General features: G+C 43.7%; 1 protein-coding gene across 1 annotated transcript in view; it reads left to right on the forward strand.

The window, feature by feature from the left end:
* Positions 1–23585, forward strand: part of HSD17B2 (hydroxysteroid 17-beta dehydrogenase 2) — an 84238-nt gene that overhangs the window by 53549 nt on the left and 7104 nt on the right. Inside the window, exons 2-3 of the mRNA XM_065920436.1 lie at positions 2974–3186; positions 9793–9978. Coding sequence (XP_065776508.1) covers positions 2974–3186; positions 9793–9978 — 399 coding nt within the window. The remainder of the gene's footprint in view (positions 1–2973; positions 3187–9792; positions 9979–23585) is intronic.

The following is a 23585-nucleotide window of genomic DNA, read 5'->3' on the forward strand; positions in this document are numbered from 1 at the left end:
AAATTTGCTGACATATTGAGTGCAACACTTTCACAGCATCATCTTTTAGGATTTGAAATAGCTCAACTGGGATTCCATCACCTCCACTAGCTTTGTTCATAGTGATGCTTCCTAAGGCCCACTTGACTTCGCATTCCAGGATGTTTGGCTCTAGGTGAGTGATCACACCATCGTGATTATCTGGGTCATGAAGATCTTTTCTGTATAGTTCTTCTGTGTATTCTTGCCACCTCTTCTTAATATCTTCTGCTTCTGTTAGGTCCATACCATTTCTGTCCTTTATTGTGCCCATCTTTATATGAAATGTCCCCTTGGTATCTCCAATTTTCTTGACAAGATCTCTAGTCTTTCCTGTTCTATTATTTTTCTCTATTTCTTTGCATTGATCACTGAGGAAAGCTTTCTTAACTCTCCTTTCTATTCTTTGGAACTCTGCATTCAAATGGGTATATCTTTCCTTTTCTCCTTTGCTTTTAACTTCTCTTCTTTTCTCAGCTATCTGTAAGACCTCCTCATGCAACCATTTTGCCTTTTTGCATTTCTTTTTCTTGGGGATGGTCTTGATCACTGTTTCCTGTACAATGTTATGACCCTCTGTCCATAGTTCTTCAGGCACTCTATCAGATCTAATCCCTTAATCTATCTGTCACTTCCACTGTATAATCATAAGGGGTTTGATTTAGGTCATACCTGAATGGTCTAGTGGTTTTCCCTACTTTCTTCAATTTAAGTCTGAATTTGGCAATAAGGAATTCATAATCTGATCCAGTCAGCTTCCAGTCTTGTTTTTGCTGACTGTATAGAGCTTCTCCATCTTTGGCTGCAAAGAATATAATCAATCTGATTTTGGTATTGACCATCTGGTGATGTCCATATGTAGAGTCTTCTCTTGTGTTGTTGGAAGAGGGTGTTTGATATGACCAGTGCGTTCTTTTGGCAAAACTGTGTTAGCCTTTGACCTGCTTCATTTTGTACTCCAAGGCCAAATTTGTCCATTACTCCCAGTATTTCTTGACTTCCGCCTTTTGCATTCCAGTCCCCTATAATGAAAAGGACATTTTTGGGGGGTGACTTTAACTCAGATGACCATTGTATCTACTACTGTGGGCAAGAATCCCTTAGAAGAAATGGAGTAGCCCTCATAGTAAACAAAAGAGTCCAAAATGCAGTACTTGGATGCAATCTCAAAAATGACAGAATGATCTCTGTTGGTTTCCAAGGCAGACCATTCAGTATCACAGTAATCCAAGTCTATGCCCCGACAAGTAATGCTGAAGAAGCTGAAGTTGAACGTTTCTATGAAGACCTACAAGACCTTCTAGAACCAACACCCAAAAAAGTTACCTTAAAGGGTCCAACTAAAGTAGGCACGACGCTGTGAAAACAGTGTGGAGATTTCTTAAAAAACTGGAAATAGAACTGCTGTATGACCCAGCAATCCCACTTCTGGACATACACACCGAGGAAACCAGATCTGAAAGACACGCATGCACCCCAATGTTCATCGCAGCACGGTTTATAATAGCCAGGACATGGAAGCAACTTAGATGCCCGTCAGCAGACGAATGGATAAAGAAGCTGGGTACATATACACCATGGAATATTACTCAGCCATTATAAAGAATTCATTTGAATCAGTTCTAATGAGATGGATGAAACTGCAGCCCATTATACAGAGTGAAGTAAGCCAGAAAGATAAATACCAATACAGTATACTAATGCATATATATGAAATTTAGAAAGATGGTAATGATAACCCTATATGCAAAACCGAAAAAGAGACACAGATGTACAGAACAGACTTTTGGACTCTGTGGGAGATGGCGAGGGTGGGATGTTTTGAGAGAACAGCACCTAAACATGTACATTATCAAGGGTGAAACAGATCACCAGCCCAGGTTGGATGCATGAGACAAGTGCTCAGGGCTGGTGCACTGGGAAGACCCAGAGGGATGAGGTGGGGAGGGAGGTGGGAGGGGGATTGTGATGGGGAATACATGTAAATCCATGACTGATTCATGTCAATGTATGGCAAAAACCCCTACAATATTGTAAAGTAATTAGCCTCCAACTAATAAAAATAAATGGGGAAAAAAATAAAATCTAACTATACAGCAAATTAAAAAAAATAATAAAGTAGGCAAGAAATTTGAATTGGAAAAATTAACTGTGTATTTGTGTTCTCTGAAGCACATGGACCAAATTCCTTCTAGCATTTACAGGAATGGACCTTTTCTGATTAACGGGGAAAAAAATTCTGCAATTTGACATATGTTTTGCATATGATCTTATCCTCTGGTTTCATAAAGCAGTGCACTTAGGGATTTCTATCTGGCTTCTGTTGCAGGTGTCTTCCTAGGGTTCAGTGGTTTGGGAGAAGGCCATGGCTTAGGGGAAAGCGTCTAAGGAGGTGAGAAGGGCAGGTGGCTAGGAGTCTTCATCTTTCATAATTCAGAAAGAATTGGACCCTGTGGGTAGCCCCTGCTATTGTCCTGGGTCCACTTCGAAGCAGCACCTGACATTTTGTTATATCTTTAAAAAGAAAAACCAACTCCAACCTGTTAGTTTGTAATGAAAATTTTACTGAAGATTGTATGCAGTGATGGAGGTTATTACATCAAATACTACACGTAGAGATGAGTAAAAAAGCTTCTGTCAGATGTCTTAGTTTTCTCTGCTACATTCTTTGGCCACCAGTCACTCCTGGACCCCTTCCCCTCATCAGCATTTCTCCTTCCACTTATGTCCCCACCTCAAATTCTTCCTCACCTCCATTTTTTTTTTAATAAGGAGAAATTTGTCTGTTGTGGCTTCTCTGCCCATTTTCCACTTAGCAAAGGAGAAAACTTCCTCAAGACCTACTCTCTACAGAGAACACAGACCATCATAAACAGCATGCAGTGAATTTTTCTTCAGTAATTTCTCCTGCCATTTTAGTCTGAGCCCATTTTGTACTGCTTTGGCCCCTTGCAGGTTGCGATTCTGGGTTTGGCCATGGTTTGGCCAGGTATCTGGACGAGCTGGGCTTCACTGTGTTTGCCGGAGTTCTGGATGAACAGGGGTCCGGAGCAGAGGAATTACGAAGAACCTGCTCCAAGCATCTCTCTGTGCTCCAGCTGAACATCACCAACACGCAGGAGATAAAAGAGGCCTACAGCAAAGTGAAGGAGAAGGTGCAGAACAAAGGTACTGCCTTCAGCTACCTGTGCCCTCGACTGCCCGCCACCCTCCTTGCAAATGCCTAACACTGGTTCTAGCCTTTAGTTACCACTTCCGTCCAGTCTATCCTGGCACCTGGAGACCCCTGCGCTGAGCCCCTGCCCTTTGCTGGGACCTCTTGCAGATATGAAGACATTGGGAAGGAGTCAGGCATGGTCCTTCCTCAGAAGTGACAGAATTCTCCATCTCATTCCCTCCAACCTCTGCTCACTCACTCTCCTGTTACTTACTGCCCCTCCACATGTCTTTCCTCTTACTGATACTAACATGTATTAGACTGAAAATAGCTTCATAATGGCTGTCTTCCCTTAGCCCCCACCTTTCTCTTCCTCTTCCTTCAAAGCCAAGTTCTTTCGAATCCTGCTGCCCTATTTTCACTTCTTGACACATCTCCTTAACTGGTCTGGCCAAGGGAATCAGTATGTATTATCCTGAACACCAAGCTCTTAACTTCTCTGCAGTGTTTGAATGTGTTGATTACCCTCCCCTCCTTGGGCTTTGGGGGTCTCCAGCCATATTTTATCCCCCAAGTTCTCTGATCATTCTTTCTGCTTCTCTTGTATGAACCTCCTTCCTCTGTCCGCTGTGCCAGTCACCTAAATGTGAATGTTACTGAGGGCTCCATCCCTAGACCCCACTCCAAATTTCCTGGGCTATCCTGTTTCTCTTCTTATACCAGGAATTTTCACCCAGGAAGTGTCTTAAAATACCTATGTGTGGACCCAGGATGGGCTATGTAATTTAGGGGATGCAGTGCAAAATTGCAAGTTATGTGGGGCCCCTTGTTTACAAAATGTTTAAGATGTTAAGGTAATGCCAGTGGAAAATTAAACTAAGCTTTTCTGAAGCACAGGTCACACGTCTGTGATTCCCACGCAACCTGGGGACTTTTCCCCAGCAGATAAAATCGGTATCTGCAGACAGTAACTCAGCAGATCCTTCCGCAGCGAGGCTGGTACTGGTGCTCTCTGTTAGCTGGGAAGGTCCCCTATAAAGAAGATCCCATTTGGGGGTCCCAGGTATTAGCACATTTTAAAGCTCTTCCAGCAATGCTAATATTCTGCCAGAGTTGAGAAACACTGCCATTTAATCCCGTAATTTCTGAATCTGTGTTAACAACCTAGCACTCTTTTCAACGTCAGGACCTATAGGCATATACAACTGGTTGCCAGATATCCCGCCTCAATTTGTCAAAAACGGACCTCAATATTTTTCCCTTGCTTCTAGTCTGCAAATCAGTTTCCCCTCCTGCATCTGACGACTGAGGCCCTGGCTCAGACACCGGCTGTGCTCAGTCGCTCAGTCATGTCCGACTCTTTGCCACCCCGTGGACTGTAGCCCGCCAGGCTCCTCTGTCTAGGGGTATTCTCTAGGCAAGAATACTGGAGTGGGTTGCCATGCCCTCCTCCAGCGGATCTTCCTGACCCAGGGATCAAACACAGGTCTCCTGCAGGCGAATTCTTTACTGTCTGAGCCTCTACGGAAGCCCAGGCACTGCCACCCAATTAGTCGTTTAAGCCAAACAACCAGGGGGTCGCTTAAGCCTGCAGCTTACCCTTGATTTCTGCATCCAGTTGGTCCTGAGTCCTGTCAATTCTATGTCCTATATCTTTACCATCCCGCCCCTTCCTATTATCCTTAGGGAGCTATGGTTTAACTGGGGCCCTCATCTCCCACCTGAGCTCTCTTTGCAATCGGGTTTCCTTCCCCATTGCTTTCCAGGTGGAGAGTGGTCTTTACAATGTGCTCATATTAGAGTATCATGCATCTCCTTTGATAAACTGAGCCTCCATGTCTTGGGCTCCTCCCACGAGCCAAGCATGGGCTTTATCTCACTGAATGGTTCTGTGGTCCTCCATTCACCATCAAACACCTTCACAGGGATTCTAAGACCTTTCAGGAGAATAGCCCTTGCCAAAACCTTCATCTGCAGTGTCTGCTATTCCACTCGTAAATGATGAATGGTTTCCAGAATAGAATGTTCTAGTTCATGACTTTGTACCTTCAGCTTCCTCTTACCCAAACTTCCCTCTTGCTTCCACTTCATTTCTCTAGACTTTTGCCTTTGTCCAACCAAACACTCTACTCTACAGGAGATCCATCTCAAACATAACAGCTCTTGCATGACCCTCCTAGTAATCCAGGTTACATCATTCATTTCCTCTTCTGGAAACTCACTCTTTACCCCTTGCACACACCCTCATTACTGCATTATTATACAAAGATGTCCATCTCACACTCCTCACCACAAGGTTTCTTAAGAACCAAAACTATGTTTCCATCAGGATTCTTTCAGATACAAGTGACATAACCCAATTCAAAACTGCTAAAGCATAGTTTAATTCAGTTCAGTTCAGTCGCTCAATCGTGTCCAACTCCCTGTGACCCCATGAAACACAGCACGCCAGGCCTCCCCGTCCATCACCAACTCCTGGAGTTTACCCAAACTCATGTCCATTGAGTCAGTGATGCCATCTAACCATCTCATCCTCTGCCATCCCCTTCTCCTCCTGCCTTCAATCTTTCCCAACATCAGGGTCTTTTCAAATGAGTCAGCTCTTTGCATAAAGGGAATGCATTTAGCTTACATAACTAAAAAGATCCGTTTGCTTTAGGCATGTCTGGATCCAGGCACTCAAGCAATGTCATCAGGACCCAGCCTCTCTTAATTAGCTTTGCTTTCTCCTGTTCTGGCTTCACTTGGGGGTTTTCCATGAAGGCCTCAAGGACTTCCTCCTTATATCCTCTTCACACCTGACCTACCCAGAAAAAAACTAATATAGTTGTTTTCTAGAAAATGTCATTTTCCTGGCCTTGTCTCTTGCTATCCCTCTTATTGACTTGATGGTGTCTTGTTAGGAGATGTTCAATATACACCATCTAGAGAGGCCCAGTGGGACAGTATTGGCCATAGTGAATAATAAAGTAGTACTTCTTGAAATGCTAATAACAGTGGTAGTGTCCTGGGATGAAAGGATCCAATCAGTATGCCTTCCAAGGTGTGAGCATTTGGAAAACACTGTACATGCTGTTTTGGGACCTGCATTCTGGAGAATAGTCCTCACTGAGGCAGAGTTACCAATATACGGATTCAACACCGATACAGAATTACCTGTTCTCGAGGTCTCTCTCGACTTCAGCCTCTCAAGTCAAACAGAAAGTAGAGCAGCAGAACAGGGTCATTTAAAATCATGAAGAAGGATGTTTGCTAAAGAACCCTCTGGGCCACGTGGATAAACCAGAAAACCTCAGCTCCTGTAAGAGGGCCAACAAATGTGCTGTGTCCCTACACAGAAGATTTTTAAATTAGTATGAACATATTGTTCATTATTGCTCTGGTATCTGCGTACTCAGTTATATCTGACTCTTTGTGATCCCCTGTGGACTGTAGCCTGGCAGGTTCCTTGGTGTGTGGGATTCTCCAGGCAGGAATACTGCAGTGGGTTGCTGTGCCCTCCTCCAGGGGAATCTTCCTGACCCAGGAATCGAACCTGTGTCTCCTGCATTGCAGGTGGATTCTTTAAATGTGAGCCATGGGGAAAATCCCTTTGTTTGTTATTAATATTAATTTTTAAAAAACTGTTATGAAGCCCTACAGGTATAATAAGTTTATTGGCCAGCTTAGGATTCTATGGCAGGAGTTGGCAAGCTGTGGCCCTGCCTTTTTTTTTTTTTTAACATTTTGAAAAAATAGTAGATTCACTCTTTGCCAAGCCTCCCCCAGTATTAATATCTTGCATAACTATAGTACAATATCAAAACCAGGAAACTGGCATTGGTGTAATTCCCAGAGTTCATTCAGATTTCATCAGTTACACATGCAAGTGCAGGTGCGTGCATGTGTGTATGTGTGTGTGCTTGCTCACAATTTCATTACATGTGTAGTTTTGTGCAAAATCACCCCACTCAAAATACAGAACTGTTTCATCACCACCAGACTCTATTATGTTACCTCTGAAGAGCGATATTCTCATCCTTAACCTGTTCTCTCGGAGAAGGCAATGGTAACCCACTCCAGTACTCTTGCCTGGGAAATCCCATGGATGGAGGAGCCTGGTAGGCTACAGTCCTTGGGGTCTCGAAGAGTCGGACACGACTGAGCGACTTCACTTTCACTTTTCACTTTCATGCACTGGAGAAGGAAATGGCAACCCACTCCAGTGTTCTTGCCTGGAGAATCCCAGGGATGGGAGCCCAGTGGGCTGCCGTCTATGGGGTCGCACAGAGTCGAATACAACTGATGTGACTTAGCAATAGCAGTAGCCTGTTCTCTATCTCTTTAACTTTGTCATTTAAAGAGTATTTTATTTTATTTTTTTAAAGAGCATTTTATAAAGATATATAGATTATTATATAGATCTGCCACCTGTTTTTGTATATCCTGTGAGCTCAGGATGGTGTTTACATTTTTAAATGGTTAAAAGAAATCAGAAGAAGATTTTTGGACACATGAAAATTATATGGGATACAAATGTCAATGTCCCTATTGTTTTTGGAATGCAGCCACTCCCGTTCATTTACAGATTGTCTGTGGCTGCTCACACCATAATGGCAAAGTTGAGTGAGTAGGACTTGCAATGTTAAAGCATTTACTATCCAGCATTTTACAGGATATGTTTGCTGGCCCCTGTCATAGGGCATTCTCAAGCTGCCACCTGTATATTTGACTGGTCAAAGGTATGCATCAGATTGAGTCAATTAAAACCATCACTTGGAGGGACTAATTGGAGGCATCCTCTCCTCCTGTCACCAACCTTCTAATAGCTGTTGAGCTCTTACTTCATGCCAGGCATCCTCTCACTTACAACTCCCAGTCATTACTGCATGTAAATGTCAGACCACCAACTCAGCTGTGCAAGAAATGTAACTTTATTTTCTATAAGTCAACTCAATTTCTGTCTTGAGCCACGGCGAAAACCATGTCAGTCATTTGGAGCTTTCTCTCATTTCTGCATGGTGGCATCCTGAATTCCTAGGGATGGGACATTACATCTTTGATGGCCAGTGCTTCATGCTGGACCCTGCTGAGATGTCCAATACTCTGTCCAGTCCTCATGCAAGTTGGCTGCTACTTGCCTCTTTGAAGTCATCAGAAGGGCGCTGTTAGGGCTGGTGTCTGCTGCCATTTCTGTGTCTTTCCTAGCATGGAGGCTCATTCTGCACCTCTGTATTCCAGTGTTTCTCACACGTGGGTGTGCATCTCACACTTGGGCACGTTATGTCACAATGCTGAGCTTCAACAGTAATTTCTGATCATCAGTTTCTGATTCAGCAGGTCTGAGATGGGGCTCCAGTATTTGCATTTCTAATAAGTTCCCAATTGCTGCTGCTGGTCTGGACCACACCTTGAGAACCACTGGTCTAAACCCTGCAGTGGCCCAGGGAACTCAGAGACTCTGCTTCGGGTCTATCTAGCTGAACACGCCCCGGATCCTGTCGCCTGTTTCTCTCATGTGACTCGTGCTCCAGACCTTCCTCCCCACAAAGCACGTGGAGTTTCTGTATTACCGCTCTCCCGCCGTTTAGGGCAATGACTCTGAAGCTTGGTTGTACACCAGAATCACCTACATAGGGAATTTAAAAAATGGCTAATGCCAAGATCCCCCTTCTTTACTACCCCACAGTTGCTGATCTAATTGGCTGCAGTGTGGCCTGGGTGTCGGGGGTCTTAAAAAGCTCCCCAGGTGATTTTAATGTGCAGTCAAGGCTGAAAAATCACCAGTTGTGGACAGTGGTTCTCCAAGTGAGGTCCAGGCCTGCAGTGTCAGCGTCACCTATGAACTTGCTAGAGATGCAGATTGTCAGGCCTCACCCCACACACCCCCAATCAGTTTCTCTGGAGCTGGGTCCTAGCCACCTGTGTGTGAACAAGCTCTCCTTGTGATTCCAGTCAGTCAAGGGGATCAGGCTGACTGGGGAAGGGAGCAGAGCTCAGGGACTCTGCAGTCTTCTTAGCTCTTGGCATTTCTGCTCTAGTTTTCCTGTTTCCCTGTACTAGGGGAACTTTTCCAGTCAAAGGAAAAGGGAAGATAGGATCTTATATTGTTTCACTGCATGTGAGACACATTGTCTTAAACCTGCATGTCCTAGAGACATCATTCTGTCTCCACACACTCCTTTGAGGGAGAAACATGAGGCAGACTTGGAATAAACTTTGAGGCAAAAGAATATACCTCCATAAAACCATTTCTTAATTTTTCACAAGTATTCAAGAAGAGTAAGGTTTTTTCAAGACTTTTCTTTTTTTTTTTTTTAATGTGGACCATATTTAAACTCTTTATTGAATTTGGTACAGTATTGCTTCTGTTTTATGTTTTGGCTTGGGCCATGAGGCTTGTGGTATCTTAGTTCCCTAACAAAGGATTGAACCCACACCACCCTGTATTAGAAGGTGAGGTCTTAACCACTGGGCCTCCAGGGAAGCCCCAAGACAGAGGTGTAAGAGTTGAAGTGATCTCTTGCCCAGATCTCAAGTCTCAAATGGGTCCTTTTGACTTTGGAGCTTGAAGGATTAAAAATCCTCCCGTTCTCTTGGTATTGCCCGATCTCAGAGCTGTTCCTTTCTGTTCTCAGGACTGTGGGCTGTGATCAACAATGCCGGAGTCCTTGGCTTACCAACCGATGGGGAACTCATTCCCATGACCGAATACAAACGATGCATGGCCGTGAACTTCTTCGGGGCCGTGGAAGTCACGAAGGAATTTCTGCCTCTTCTTAGAAAATCCAAGGGGAGGCTGGTGAACATCAGCAGCATGGCAGGTGAGCTTGCCTTTCCCCCACAAGGTCGTGGCTGCCAGTCCTACGAGATGCAGCCTATAGTGTTTGTGGGCTGAACAAGAGAGCAGGACTCTCATGCAGGGCTGGGTGAGGATTAGTCAAATCCTGTGTTTGCCATTGATCTTAGTACAAAACCTTTTTTTTCTCTTTCAAATCCTTTCATGTACTGACTCTTACCTATCTTCTGACTCATCTGTTCATTACTGGGGATTTAGGGTTCTCATGTATCCTCACAGCGTGACTGCTAATGCACAAGCTTCCTAGATTTGGCCAGGAAACCCTGCACACAGTTCACGTCAGCATGATGGAGGACGTGTGTTTTCCATCCTCCCAGCTTCTACACGCTCTGTCATTCCTTGGACAATGAGTCGGCACACCTTCACTCTTTTGGCACTGTCAGAGCTCCGTGTTTTTGTTGGCTGCCAATCACCATTTTCCATAAGATTGTTCCCATTGTTTTGCAGTCTCAAGATAGTTGGGACAGGGTGTGACATTTGATGGCTTATCTCTGTCCATTTCAAAGGGCAGATAGTTAACAAGTCAAGGGTTTAACATCTCCTGTCCATAAAAAAATGCCCATGCAGATGATGTCAAATTCTTTCTCCTAGAATAGATATTTCCAAAACCAGACTAAGAAAACACAAAAAAAGAAACCTGCAGGCCAATATCACTTATGAACATAGATGTAAAAATCCTCAACAAAATTTTAGCAAACAGATTTCAGCAACACATCAAAAAGCTCATTCCCCATGATCAAGTTGGGTTTATTCCAGGGATGCAAGGATCCTTCAGTATATGCAAATCAATCAATGTGATACACCATATTAACAAATTGAAAGATAAAAACCATGTGATAATCTCAATAGATTCAGAAAAAGACTTTGTCAAAATTCAGCACCCACTTATGATTAAAATTCTTCAAAACATGGGCATAGAAGGAACCTACCTCAGCATAGTAAAGGCCATATATGACAAACCTACAAACTGGGGTTCCTCAGAGCCTTAGTTGGCTTTGAGTGGTGTCCAGGGGGTTGTTTGGGGAAGTCACTGTGTGGGTAAGTGGGAAGCCAAGAGGGTGGGCTCTAAACTCCAGGATCCTGTCTTTGTGTAGAGGAATACCGATTTTCACTGTTGGCTCAGTTGGCTCTGAGTAAGATTTTTTTTCTTTTCTTTTTTTTTAATAAAAGTCTAACTATTTGTTCGTTTGATTTGGGTTTCTTTACGTTTCAAGGGGGAAGGGTTTTTTTTGTTTGTTTGTTTTTAATTTTTTAGACAGTTGATATTGTCCCTGATATTTTCTTCCCTGGTTCTAACTTAGCAACTTCCTTGAATTTTACAGCTATTTGAGTGTGTTGCTAACATTGATACTTTCTCTGGTGGCTCAGACAGTAAAGAATCTGCCTGCAATGCAGGAGACCCAGGCTCAATCCCTGGTCAGGAAGATCCTCAGGAGAAGGGAATGGCAACCCGTTCCAGTATTCTTGCCTGGAGAATCCCATGGACAGTGGAGTCTGGTGGGCTACAGTTCATGGGGTCACAAAGAGCTGGACACGACTGAGTAACTAACACTTTCAACATTAACACTGCTGGTTGCAGGGAAGGAAGAAAAGAAGGAAGGAAAAGAGGGAGGGAGGAGGGGAAGGATGGAGAGGGAGATAGGTCTAAGATGGTTAAGAGCAATGAGTGTTGTATTTTAACTTTTGTGAGAACCCCAAAATATTTCCAGTTTTTTTGCTAAAACAAACCAATCCTGAGAAAACACATTGGCAGTATTTCACCCTTACCTTTCTTCTGAACTTAGCCTTTACATTTTTGACCTCTGCAAAAACTTCAATTTCCTCAGTCTGGTACTTCTGGAAGTCTCACATGTTCCTTTGCCTCATTCATTCAACAAATATTTACTGAAACGGCTTATCATTGCCTTTTGCTTGACACAGTGACAATGAAGTTTTTCTCTTCCTCTGTGCTCAACTTTGAGCTGCTCATTCATTCGTAAGATTTTATTTTACATTTCACTAATATGCACACTATCTGTTATTGGCCCTGTGTCTGGCATGAAGTAAAAGCTCAATCAATAAATGAAAAAATGCAAGGGTGCAAATGAATGGAAAAATGGATGAATGAATGGGCAAGTGATGAATTTATACTATGAGGATGTCCATTCATACATCTTCAACTTGGCCTCTAAAACTTTTTCTAAGCCTTTAAAAAAATTTTTGGCCATGCCACATGGCATGTAGGATCTTAGTTTCCTGACCAGAGATCAAACCTGCACCCCCTGCATTGGAAGCACAGAGTCTTAACCTCTAGACCACAAGGGGAGTCCTTAAGCCAAGACTTTGAACTGACTTGTCACATGTTTGGGCTTCCCTGGTGGCTTAGACAGTAAAGAATATGTCTGCAATGCAGGAGACCCTGGTTTGACTCTTGAGTTGGGAAGATCCCCTGGAGAAGGAAATAGCTACCCACTCCAGTATTCTTGCCTGGAGAATTCCATGGACAGAGGAGATTAGTGAATACAGTCTGTGGGGTCGCAAAGAGTTGGACATGACTGAGTGACTAACACTTTCACTTATTACATGCTTCCATTAGAGGAAAATTTTTGAGTATTAAATCATACATCTCCTATTCTCACCATTAGACATGCAAAACCTTTACACCTAGCCTTAATTATTTCCATTCCATTATTTTACCATTGTCATCAAGTCAACATGTCTGAAGCTAAACTTGCTACTAGCAACTCAAAAATTTGCTCTCTTAACTTCTTGCTGTTCATCTCCTGGTCTTTAGGTTTCAGAGCTTCGAGCTTTCTTGGGTTTGTTTATCCCTTTCTCTCCTTTGCTCTCAGCCAGTCACCCACTGGAACCTCTCACTCCACCCACCAGGATGCATGGAGTCTTCCTTCATCACACCCAGCTCTGAATCCTTATGTTTCAGGGAAAACCCAGCAGTGGGTTCATTTATAGGACTCATAAATCACCCAGGGTATTTTATAAAGTTGTTAGACCAATAGCATGAAATCAGAGCAGACAGGAAGCATATGTCCCTGACAGCGCAGGCGTTTGTAAGAAGACAGGAGCCAAAGATATTAAGCTATGCATACAGTTTACCTTATTGATGAGGAGCAGAGGAATTCAGCAGAATTCCTTGCACTTTGCTGATGAGTGTTTTGTAGAACAATGGAAAAGATTTTAAGCAAGGAGAAAAGAAGCCAGACTGTAATACAAGTATCAGAAAAGTCATGGGATGTGTAAAAGACACTATATAGCCTACTACTAATCCACAGAAATTAACATCCAAGATGATGACAGCTTGATGACTTGATGATGAGTCTCTTGGCAAAGCTAATGCAATAGTAATTTTGGAAAATGTACTTATTTGGGAGTACATGCTGGCTTTTTCTCATTTTGAGGATGGAGGTATGGAGAGAGAGCGAGCCAGTCACTAACAAGCATTCTCCAAAGTCCTCCCGGGAGCTCCTGGCTGCCCTGACTCTTCAGGTTGTCTTGAGCCTGGCACCTTGGCCACCCTCTGCATGACAATATCATGTAGAATTATCATGGAAGTTTGCATCAGCAAGGTGGAGCCAAGCTGGAACTGATAACTCTGTTCCAGTTATTCAAGGCGGCATAGCAAGCAACCACAAAGACAGTGTCTCAGGATACTGTGAATAGATAACTGGTCTGGTAGAGAATAATGATCTCTCAAATATATCCATGCCGTAATGCCCTGAACCTGAATTATGTGACCTTACCTGGCAAAAGGGACTTTGCAGGTATGATTGAGTTAAGGACCTGAAAGGCAGAGGTTATCCCGAGTTATCTAGGTGGGTCTGATGTGGTTACAAGAATCCTTATAAGAGGGAGGCAAGAAAGTCAGAGTCAAAGAGCAGTTGGAAGATGGATAGTTGTGACCAATAAGTACATTTAGAACTGATGTTACAATACTTAGAGTGGTGCCTGGCATATAGTAGACATCTAATAAATGTTAATAATTATTAGGAAGCATCCATTAGGAGAAGGAAATGGCAACCTACTCCAGTATTCTTGCCTGGAAAATCCCATGGACAGAGGAGCCTGGCGGGCTACAGTCCATGGGGTCAGAGTCAGACATGACTTAGCAATTAAACAAACAACTATTAGGCTTTAGGTATTTTGGGGATGCCATCAGATATATGATCCCAACAAGCCCGTGAAGTATTAGTATCCTCCTTTTGCAGTTGTGAAAATCAAGTTTCAGAACAGTTACATTACCAGCCCTGCAGCTAGAACTGGAATTGAACTTTGGCCCCATGTTCTGATGCACCAAGTCACTGCCTCTCCCACTGATTCAGGTGGGATCTTGTGTTAACATCATGTCAGAGACTTTTCCCAAAGGATCACCTCTACCATGTTCCTCCGCCTACTAATCTGCAAGCTTTGGCCTCACCCCCATACCCAGGTGTAAAGAGGGTCAGTATAACCACTCCTGTAGACAGGAAGTTCCAGGATTGGGGCAGGGCAGAAACATTGCTTCTTTAAAGACTTCTCCAGGAGATGCACACAAGAGTCCATCACATTACTAATACACCCTTCCCTCCTACATCTCCCCCTCTCCAAAGAAAGCAACAAGAAACAGAAAGAACAAGAGAGGCAGCATGTAGATATATAGGTAGAATCAGGTTTCAAAAAGGAGGGAAAGCCAGGAAGCTGAGTGGGGATAAACTGCTTAGGTTTTGATCCTGTCTTTCCCGCTGACAGTGGAGTGACCCAGGACAAAGTCCTGAATCTCTGAGTTGCAGCTTCTGCATTTTACAAAGGGGATAATAATGATTGTTCCTTCTTGGGGACATGGTGAGATGGGATGAAATGACATGGATTTAAGCATCAGCTTTGAACCTGGCGTGTAGTGGAGTAAGAGACTCAAAGGCCATCCGCCATGAAGAGGCTGGGTCTGTGTGCCCCTGTGGCTTTTAATCTTGCCCACTGCTGGCATCACCACGCCTGACTGTGACACTACATGGCATTTCATCCTGCTGCTTCCTATCACACACTATTGGCCGATAAGCCCAATAGGTCACTACTTCAAGATTTGACCACAACTTACCTGGGAGGACATTTCTACCTCCCCCCCCCCACCCCCCGCCGCTTCCCTGTAAGCAAGTTCATTTCTCATCCCTCCCATAGAATAGGATAGCTCTTTAACCTAAATCCCGGCAAGGCAGTTTGATAAATATTTAACCAAGGATTGAAGGAAGTGAGAGATGATTCTTTGATTGATGGGACAAAGGGCAGGTGAAAAATCTTTATGTTTGAGAGGTCTGAAACTCTTTTCTGGCAAGCTGTCTGCTTAAGAAATTGCAGAGCAAATACCTGTGTTATATTGAAAGCTGTGTTTGAGTGAGAACAGCTAAAAGCAAACCTTATAAAAACAACTGAGGCATCAGGGATTTTGAGCCGCTCATGCTCTGAACTGTGCTCTTGTATCACTAGCTGGGTGATCTGGGGGCAGGCCACCCCACTTGTCTATGGGTCCCTTTCACCTTCTGTATGACAGGTGACACAGCACTGAGTCTAAGGCAGCATTTGCCAGCCTCCACGTTATTGATATTTCCGAGGGGGCTAATTCTTTCTGTGGGCGGCTGTCTGATGCAATATAGGATGTTTAGTGGCACATGTTCTTGATTCATTAGATGTAAGTAGTACCCACCCACAGTGCTGAGAAACCTTCAGATATTACCACGTATTCACTGGGGGTGGGGGTGGGGTGCAGAATCACCACCAGTTGAGAACTTCTGGTCTCAACCGTAGAGCTAAATGCGCTGTGGGTTCTGAGCACTTAGCACAGTTGCAGAAGGTACTCTAGCAACAGGGACCTCTCTACTGAGAGACAGTAATGGTTGCCCAAGTCGACTAAAAAGATGCACAACTTGAGAGTTGCAAGTTGAGTTTTATTGGGGGCAAAATGAAGACTGCAGCCTGGAAGGCAGCACCTCAGATAGTTCTGAGAGACTGTTCCAGAAGAGGTAGTAGGGGAAGGTGGATATATAAGATTTTGATGAAGGGGGGAGTTCAATACTATTAAACATTCATTTACAAAAAGGTTTCTGCTTGTCACGAGGATCTGATATGACCATGAAGGGATTTATTGCTTTTTTAGATATGAGGAGATGGAAAGATTGAGGTTATAGAATCTGTTCCTAAAACATCTATCTAAAGACCCATGCCTGGAGCACAGAGTGCCTTACTCCACCCTGAACTCCCACAGGAGGTGTTAAAGGTCAACAGCTGCAACAGTGCAGGGTTCAGTCTCCTAAAAGGCAGAGGGTGAATGCCCTTGTTATTCAGTCGTTGGCAATGATCTTGGCAAGTGCCGATTTGTAGTTGACACCCATCTCATCAAGCTATTTAAAAATGTTTGAAAATTACTTTGCATCAAAGTCAGTGGCCTCACAGAGAGTCTTACAAGTCTACAAGTTATGGGTATCGGCAGATCCAACCTTGAGTTCAGTTTGACTTAGTCCATGTGGTGGTTTAGTCACTAAGTCGTGTCCAACTCTCGTGACCCCAGGGAGTGTATCCCACCAGGCAACTCTGTCCATGGGGTTTCCCAGGCAAGAGTACTGGAGTGGGTTGCCATTTCCTTCTCCAGCGGATCCTCCAGCCCAGGAATTGAACCCCATATCTCCTGTCCTGCAGGCAGATTCTTTACCAACTGAGCCACCAGGGAAGCCCTTATAGGTAGATATTGATTATGGGATCATGCCTGGATTTTTTTTTTTTCCCTTGCCGAACTAGCTGCCTTAAGGGAACCATCTGGCAAATCATTCAGCCAGGTTCAGCTGCTCAGTGATGTGAGAGGAAGCCAAAAATGAGATCTACTTCCTTAAAACTAGCCAGGGCAAGCGTAGGACAATGGGTAGAGGGGAGAGTAAGATGGAGTGAATGTCTTTGTGCTGAGTTTAATTAGATGCTTACATACTTGAAGTCATTCATTTCTAACATCTACAGGATGCAGAGACTAACTCCTTTTAGATCAAGAACACTCTAGCCCAGGATCATGCAGCTGGTAAGCAGTGGAGTCAGGGTTGGTACCCAGGTCTGTTCTTTTCCTCCAAATTCTGTGTTCCTCTCACTCTTCCAGACTACCAAACAAGAAGATACCAGGCAAAAATGGGGGACAAAAAACCCCCCAAAACAAACAGAAAAACCACAGACCCTAACTCTAGTATGTTTAAGCAATGATGAGGAAGTGTTAGCAGTTGGGGGCTGTTGCCTACATCAGTGCTTCTCAAACACTGTGTACGGTGATCTTGTTCAGTCGCTCAGTCGTGTCTGACTCTTTGTGACCCCATGGACTGCAGCACGCCAGGCTCCCCTGTCCTTCACTATTTCCCTGAGTTTGCTCAAACTCATGTCGAGTCGGTGATGCCATCCAACCATCTCATCCTCTGTTGTCCCCTTCTCCTTTTGCTTTTAATTTTTCTCATCATCAGAGTCTTTTCCAATGAGTCTGCTCTTTGCATCGGGTGGCCTTGTTAAAATGCAGGATTTGACTGAATTGGTCTGAGAGGGCCTAAGATTCTGTATTTCCATAACTAGTTCTTAAGTGAATGCTACCTGGACAATTTTTTTAAACTTTGGATGCATTAATACCAGCAAGAGGGCTACTTAAAAACAATGACTGGAAACCAAAACTTCAATGAGGTAATATTTCACATTCACTAGGATGACTGTCATGAAAAATCAGAAAACAAGAGTTGATCTGCCAGGATGTGGAGAAACTGAAACTCTCCTGAATTGCTGGTGGGAATGTAACATGGTGCCCCCACTGTGGAAAACATTCGGCAGTTCCTCAAAAAATTAAACATAGAGTTACAGTATGACTCAGCAATTCTACTCCTAAGTATGTACTTAAGAGAGCAGAAAACTGGTGTTCAAACAAAAACTTGTACACGGGTCTTCATAGCATCATTATTTATATTAGCTAGAGATGGAAACAACCCAAATGTCCATCAGCTGATGAACTGATGAACATAATGTGGTCTGTCCACACAGTGGAATATTATTAATCCACAAAAAGGAACAAAGCTGAAGGGTGAACCTTGAGAAGATCGTGCTAAATGACAGGGACCAGCCACAAAAGGCCACATTTTGGGACAGTCCTATTTATGTGAAATGTTCAAAACAGGCAAACCCATAGAGACAGAAAGCAGGTTAGTGGTTCTCAGGGCCTGGAGGGAAAAGCCATGAGAGGTATGGGGTTTCCTTTTGGGGCATTGAAAATACAGAACCAAATAGTACTGTTGGTTGTGCAATATTGTAAACATACTAAAAGCCACTGAATTGTACACTTTAAAAGGGTTAGATGGTAAATTTTACATTCTGTGTATTTTATCACAGTAAGAGAAAAATCCTGCTCTCACCCCCAGAATTTGATTCAGTGGGTCTGGAGTGGGACCCGAGGGCTTGCACTTCTGATAGACTCCCAGCTGCTGCTGCTGCTTCTCAATCAGACTTTGAACAAGGTCTTAGATATTTCTTTTGATACTGAACAGTTTGTTGAATCCTCAGGGACTGGGGAGATGCTATTAATCTCAAATTTCTGGTATCCATACCTAAACGAGGTAAGCAAACTTACCTCTCCTGGGTTGGTCTGTGTTCTTTTTTCCTCCTTTTGGCTGCATTTTGTAGCATGCAGAACTTCCCCAACTAGGGCATCATACCCATGTCCCCTGCAATGGAAGCATGGAATCTTAACCACTGGACTACCACGGAAGCCCTGGTCTGTGTTCTTGAGTTGGAAAGGTGCAATATAGTAATGAACTTTGTTCCTTTTTGGGGGAGGGGAATGGAGGGGGGGACTCTTAGATCCCTGACCAGGGATTGAACCCTGGCCCCCAGCAGGGAAGCACTAACCCTGGACTGCCAGGGAATTCCCTGGACTTTGTTACTTGAATTGGCTCACTTGACCTTGGAGGAAGCAGAAACCAGCTGGGAGCCCTCACTACTTTCTCCTGAGACAAGATCATGAGAGTACTGTCTTGGGAAGATATTAGGGAATGAGAAAGCTGCTGTGGACACAGGACCCTGACTATAAACATGTAACTTCAGGGTTCCCTCTGCTTTAGCCACGGCCACCATGAAGTCCAAGACAAGGAACCCCAGACTGATGACAAATGTGAATGTTGAGTTTGTTCTTGCCAGACAACAGAGTCACTGAGTAGTTCCCCAAGGCAGAAAACCTGGGTGGGGGAGACTGGTAGGTTTAGGAGGGGGTGGGATGCTGCATTCATGGAGGCTCCACCAAGTAGAGACAGATGGTTTGCAATTGTGAAGGATGGAAAGAGTCCAGGGCTTCCCTGGTGGCTCAGTGGTAAAGATTCCACCTGCCAATGCAGGAGATGCGGGTTTGATTCCTGGGTCAGGAAGATCACCTGGAGGAGGAAAGGGCAGCCCACTCCAGTACTCTTGACTGGGAAATCCCATAGATAGAGGAGCCTGGTGGCTATGCTCCATGGGGTTGCAAAACGTTAGACATGACTTAGCAACTCAGCAACAACAGCAGCAGCAAAATAATCCATAGGTTTGTATGCAGGTGGTTAAAACAAGTCCCCTTGTTGCCTGGGTGTTCCATTAAGTTGCTTAATAACAGGTCACCCCATATTCTGGGCTGTTTACCAGTGCTGGCTACTTAGAATCTATTGACAGGAACCCGAGCATTCAATTTTAATATCTCCTAAGCGAATGTTCAAACTACCACACAATTGAACTCATCTCACACACTAGCAGAGTAATGCTCGAAATTCTCCAAACCAAGCTTCAGTAATACGTGAACCGTGAACTTCCAGATGTTCAAGCTGGTTTTAGAAAAGGCAAAGCAACCAGAGATCAAATTGCCAAAATCTGCTGGGTCATACGAAAAAGCAAGAGAGTTCCAGAAAAACATCGATTTCTGCTTTATTGACTATGCCAAAGCCTTTGACTGTGTGAATCACAATAAACTGTGGAAAATCCTGAAAGAGATGGGGATACCAGACCACCTGACCTGCCTATAGAGAAACCTATATTCAGGTCAGGAAGCAATAGTTAGAACTGGACATGGAACAACAGACTGGTTCCAAATAGGAAAAGGAGTACATCAAGGCTGTATATTGTCACCCTGCTTATTTAACTTATATGCAGAGTACATCATGAGAAACTCTGGGCTGGAAAAAGCACAAGCAGGAATCAAGATTGTTGGGAGAATATCAATAACCTCAGATATGCAGATGACATCATCCTTATGGCAGAAAGTGAAGAGGAACTAAAGAGCCTCTTGATGAAAGTGAAAGAGGAGAGTGAAAAAGTTGGCTTAAAGCTCAACATTCAGAAAACTAGGGTCATGGCATCTAGTACCATCACTTCATGGCAAATAGATGGGGAAACAGTGTCAGACTTTATTTTTGGGGGCTCCAAAATCACTGCAGATGGTGATTGCAGCCATGAAATTAAAAGACGCTTACTCCTTGGAAAGAAAGTTATGACCAGCCTAGATAGCATATTAAAAAGCAGAGACATTACTTTGCCAACAAAGGTCTGTCTAGTCAAGGCTATGGTTTTTCCAGTGATCATGTATGGATGTGAGAGTTGGACTGTGAAGAAAGCTGAGTGCTGAAAAATTGATGCTTTTGAACTGTGGTTTTGGAGAAGACTCTGGAGAGTCCCTTGGACTGCAAGGAGATCCAACCAGTCCATCCTAAAGGAGATCAGTCCTGGGTGTTCACTGGAAGGACTGATGCTGAAGTTGAAACTCCAATACTTTGACCACCTCATGCGAAAAGTTGACTCATTGGAAAAGACCCTGATGCTGGGAGGGATTGGGGGCAGGAGGAGAAGGGGACAACAGAGGCTGGATGGCATCACCGACTCAATGGACATGAGTTTGAGTAAACTCCAGGAGTTGGTGATGGACAGGGAGGCCTGGTGTGCTGCAATTCACGGGGTTGCAAAGAGTCGGACACAACTGAGTGACTAAACTGAACTGAACTGAAGCGAGTACCCCTCTAATGCAAAGTTTTGCTTTTGCATTAGCCAAGTCTGTGATGGGGGTGCATGTGGGATGGAGTGACGAACAGTACACTGTCACTTTAAATTTGCTTGCAGCCTCACAGAAATGTTTAACACTGGGTGTGCTAAGAGGGCTCATCTTTTATGTTTCAGATTAGCCAGACCTTGATTTGGGGGTCTTCTATTTGTTGTTATTTTGTCGCTAAGTCATGTCTAACTCTTTTGCAACCCCATGGACTGTAGCCTGCCAGGCTCCTCTGTCCATGGGATTCCCCTCAAGAATACTGGAGTGGGTTGCCATTTCCTTCTCCAGGGAATCTTCCCGACCCAGGGATCGAACCCATGTCTCCTGCATTGGCAGGCGGATTCTTTACCGCCACCAGGGAAGTCTGCGGGCCTCCCATGACAAACTTAAAAAAAAAACTTAAATTTTTAGTTTTATTTACCAAAATGTTATGAGACCTTATGATCTTGGTACATCCAAAGACCTACATGGGAGCTAGGCAATTCTCCTGCCCTAAGATGTCTTAAAGAGAATATGCCTTTTAAAACTTTTTATTTGGAAGTAAGTATAGATTCTCAGGAAGCTGCAAGGAAATGAACTGGGAAGTCCTGTTGGCCCTTCACTCAGCCTTCCCTAAAGATAACATTTTGCATAATTATAGTGTGACACCGAAACCATCGGTACCATGCACAGAGCTTATTCAGACTACACCAATTTTATCTGCACCCATTTATGTGTGTGTTTGTAATTCTGTGCAGTTTCATCATATGCATAGCTTCCTAAAACCACCAACACAATCAAAATACAGAATGTTTCGGCACAAGGATCCCCTGAGATATCCCTTTCAGGACTAGATCCACACCCTCACCCCAACTTCTGGTGATCATGAATCTATTCTCCATCTGTATAATTTATTTCAAGATTGTAATATAAATGGAATCATACAGTATGCAACTTTTGGAGACATGCTTTCACTCAACATAATTTAAAGGAAATATATTTTGACCAAGGCATATACAGCTCAAGACCAATCAAAACCAAACATATAAACAAGAAACATTTTCTTCCAGCATAGCCTTAGATTTAATTTCAGTCTCTTGAAACACAACATACATTACCCCTGCCCTCTCCCCTACCCCCTCCCACATCTCTGAGACTTAGATCAAAGATAAGACAGCAATACCAGGTCACTATCCAACTTCTGAGTCACAACTTCTACAACTAAAACATAGACCTCAGTTTTCCTAGGTCCCAAACTGTATTAACATTTACACATCCAGAAGACAGAAATAAATGGAAAAAATTCAGAGATGTTCTTGAGAAGCATTTAACAACCAAATCTGACCACTGGAATCACCTGGAGGAGCTTTTAAACAACCCAGTGCCTGGGCAAATAACAGGAAGGTTTATTAGAGAGCCTACTAACTGCTACTCACTCAGCTTTCACAACCAACCTGTGACGCATGTATTATCCTTATTCTTGATTTACAGTTCAAAAGACTGGCGTCATAAACATGAACTGGTTTTCCTAACTTTAGCTGGCTTTGAACACAGGCACAGGTGGCTCCGGAAGCCAGCCCTTAACTGCTGCCCTCTGCTAACCTGTCTTCCAACTGGCCACGTACTCCTCATCTCTAAAAACGTCGAAGAAATGACAAGTCTAACTGTCCAAACTGGGTTGAAAGTTTGAACAAGTTGTTTTAGATTCTTTGGCCCTTCTCATGGGTCAAAGGAAGGAATTGGATTTTGAACTCTTAATTTAATCACTTCAATAAGAAGCAGCTTAAATGTGTGGCAAGCAGGAATCAGAGTTTAATATTAGTTGCCAGATACTATATTGAAATTACATCAGTTAAGCCTCAGGACTCTTTCTTTTAAGTGACAGGGCCAAACCTCAAAGGAACTTAAAGAAGGAAGCAGGAGTTTATGAGCTCACTGACTGGTTGCAAACAAGCTTCAAGGTCATCATAAACTCTTCTCCCAGCTCCATTTCCATTTTGGTCCGCAACCCTCCATCTCTAGCTTTCTGAACTCGCTTGTCGCCACTTTTGCATACCTTCTGTGAGGTGGTGACAAAATCGGCCCCAGGAGTTCTGAGCTTCACCATTATCACACGTAGGAATCCAGGAATAAATGTAAAGCTATCTCCCTTCCACAACCTATATCAGGACTCTGCTCAGATGAGGTCACATGAACAGCCTGAACCCAGTCTCCATGGCCAGGGGATGCAAGAGCATGATTGGCCAGTCAGCCTCTCTTAATGATGACAATACCCCTGACTGACGGCCTTCCTGCAAAGACAGAGGGGTAAGGGAGAGTGTTTCCCAAAAGGAAGTTATGTGAGCCAGACCAAAGATTTATTTAAAATTTTTTTTTTTTCTTTTTTTTTTTTTTTGCTGCATCGCCTGGCCTGTGAGATCTTAGGTTCCCCACCAGGGGTCAAACCTGAACCCTCTGCACTGGAAGCGTGGGGTCTCAACAGCTGGATCATCAGGGAAGTCTGAGACCAAAGCTTTAATAATCATGTAAGAAGAATAATGCTAATTAATATTAGCTCT

This window comes from Muntiacus reevesi, chromosome 2, assembly GCF_963930625.1.
Source record: "Muntiacus reevesi chromosome 2, mMunRee1.1, whole genome shotgun sequence".
NCBI lineage: Eukaryota > Metazoa > Chordata > Mammalia > Artiodactyla > Cervidae > Muntiacus > Muntiacus reevesi.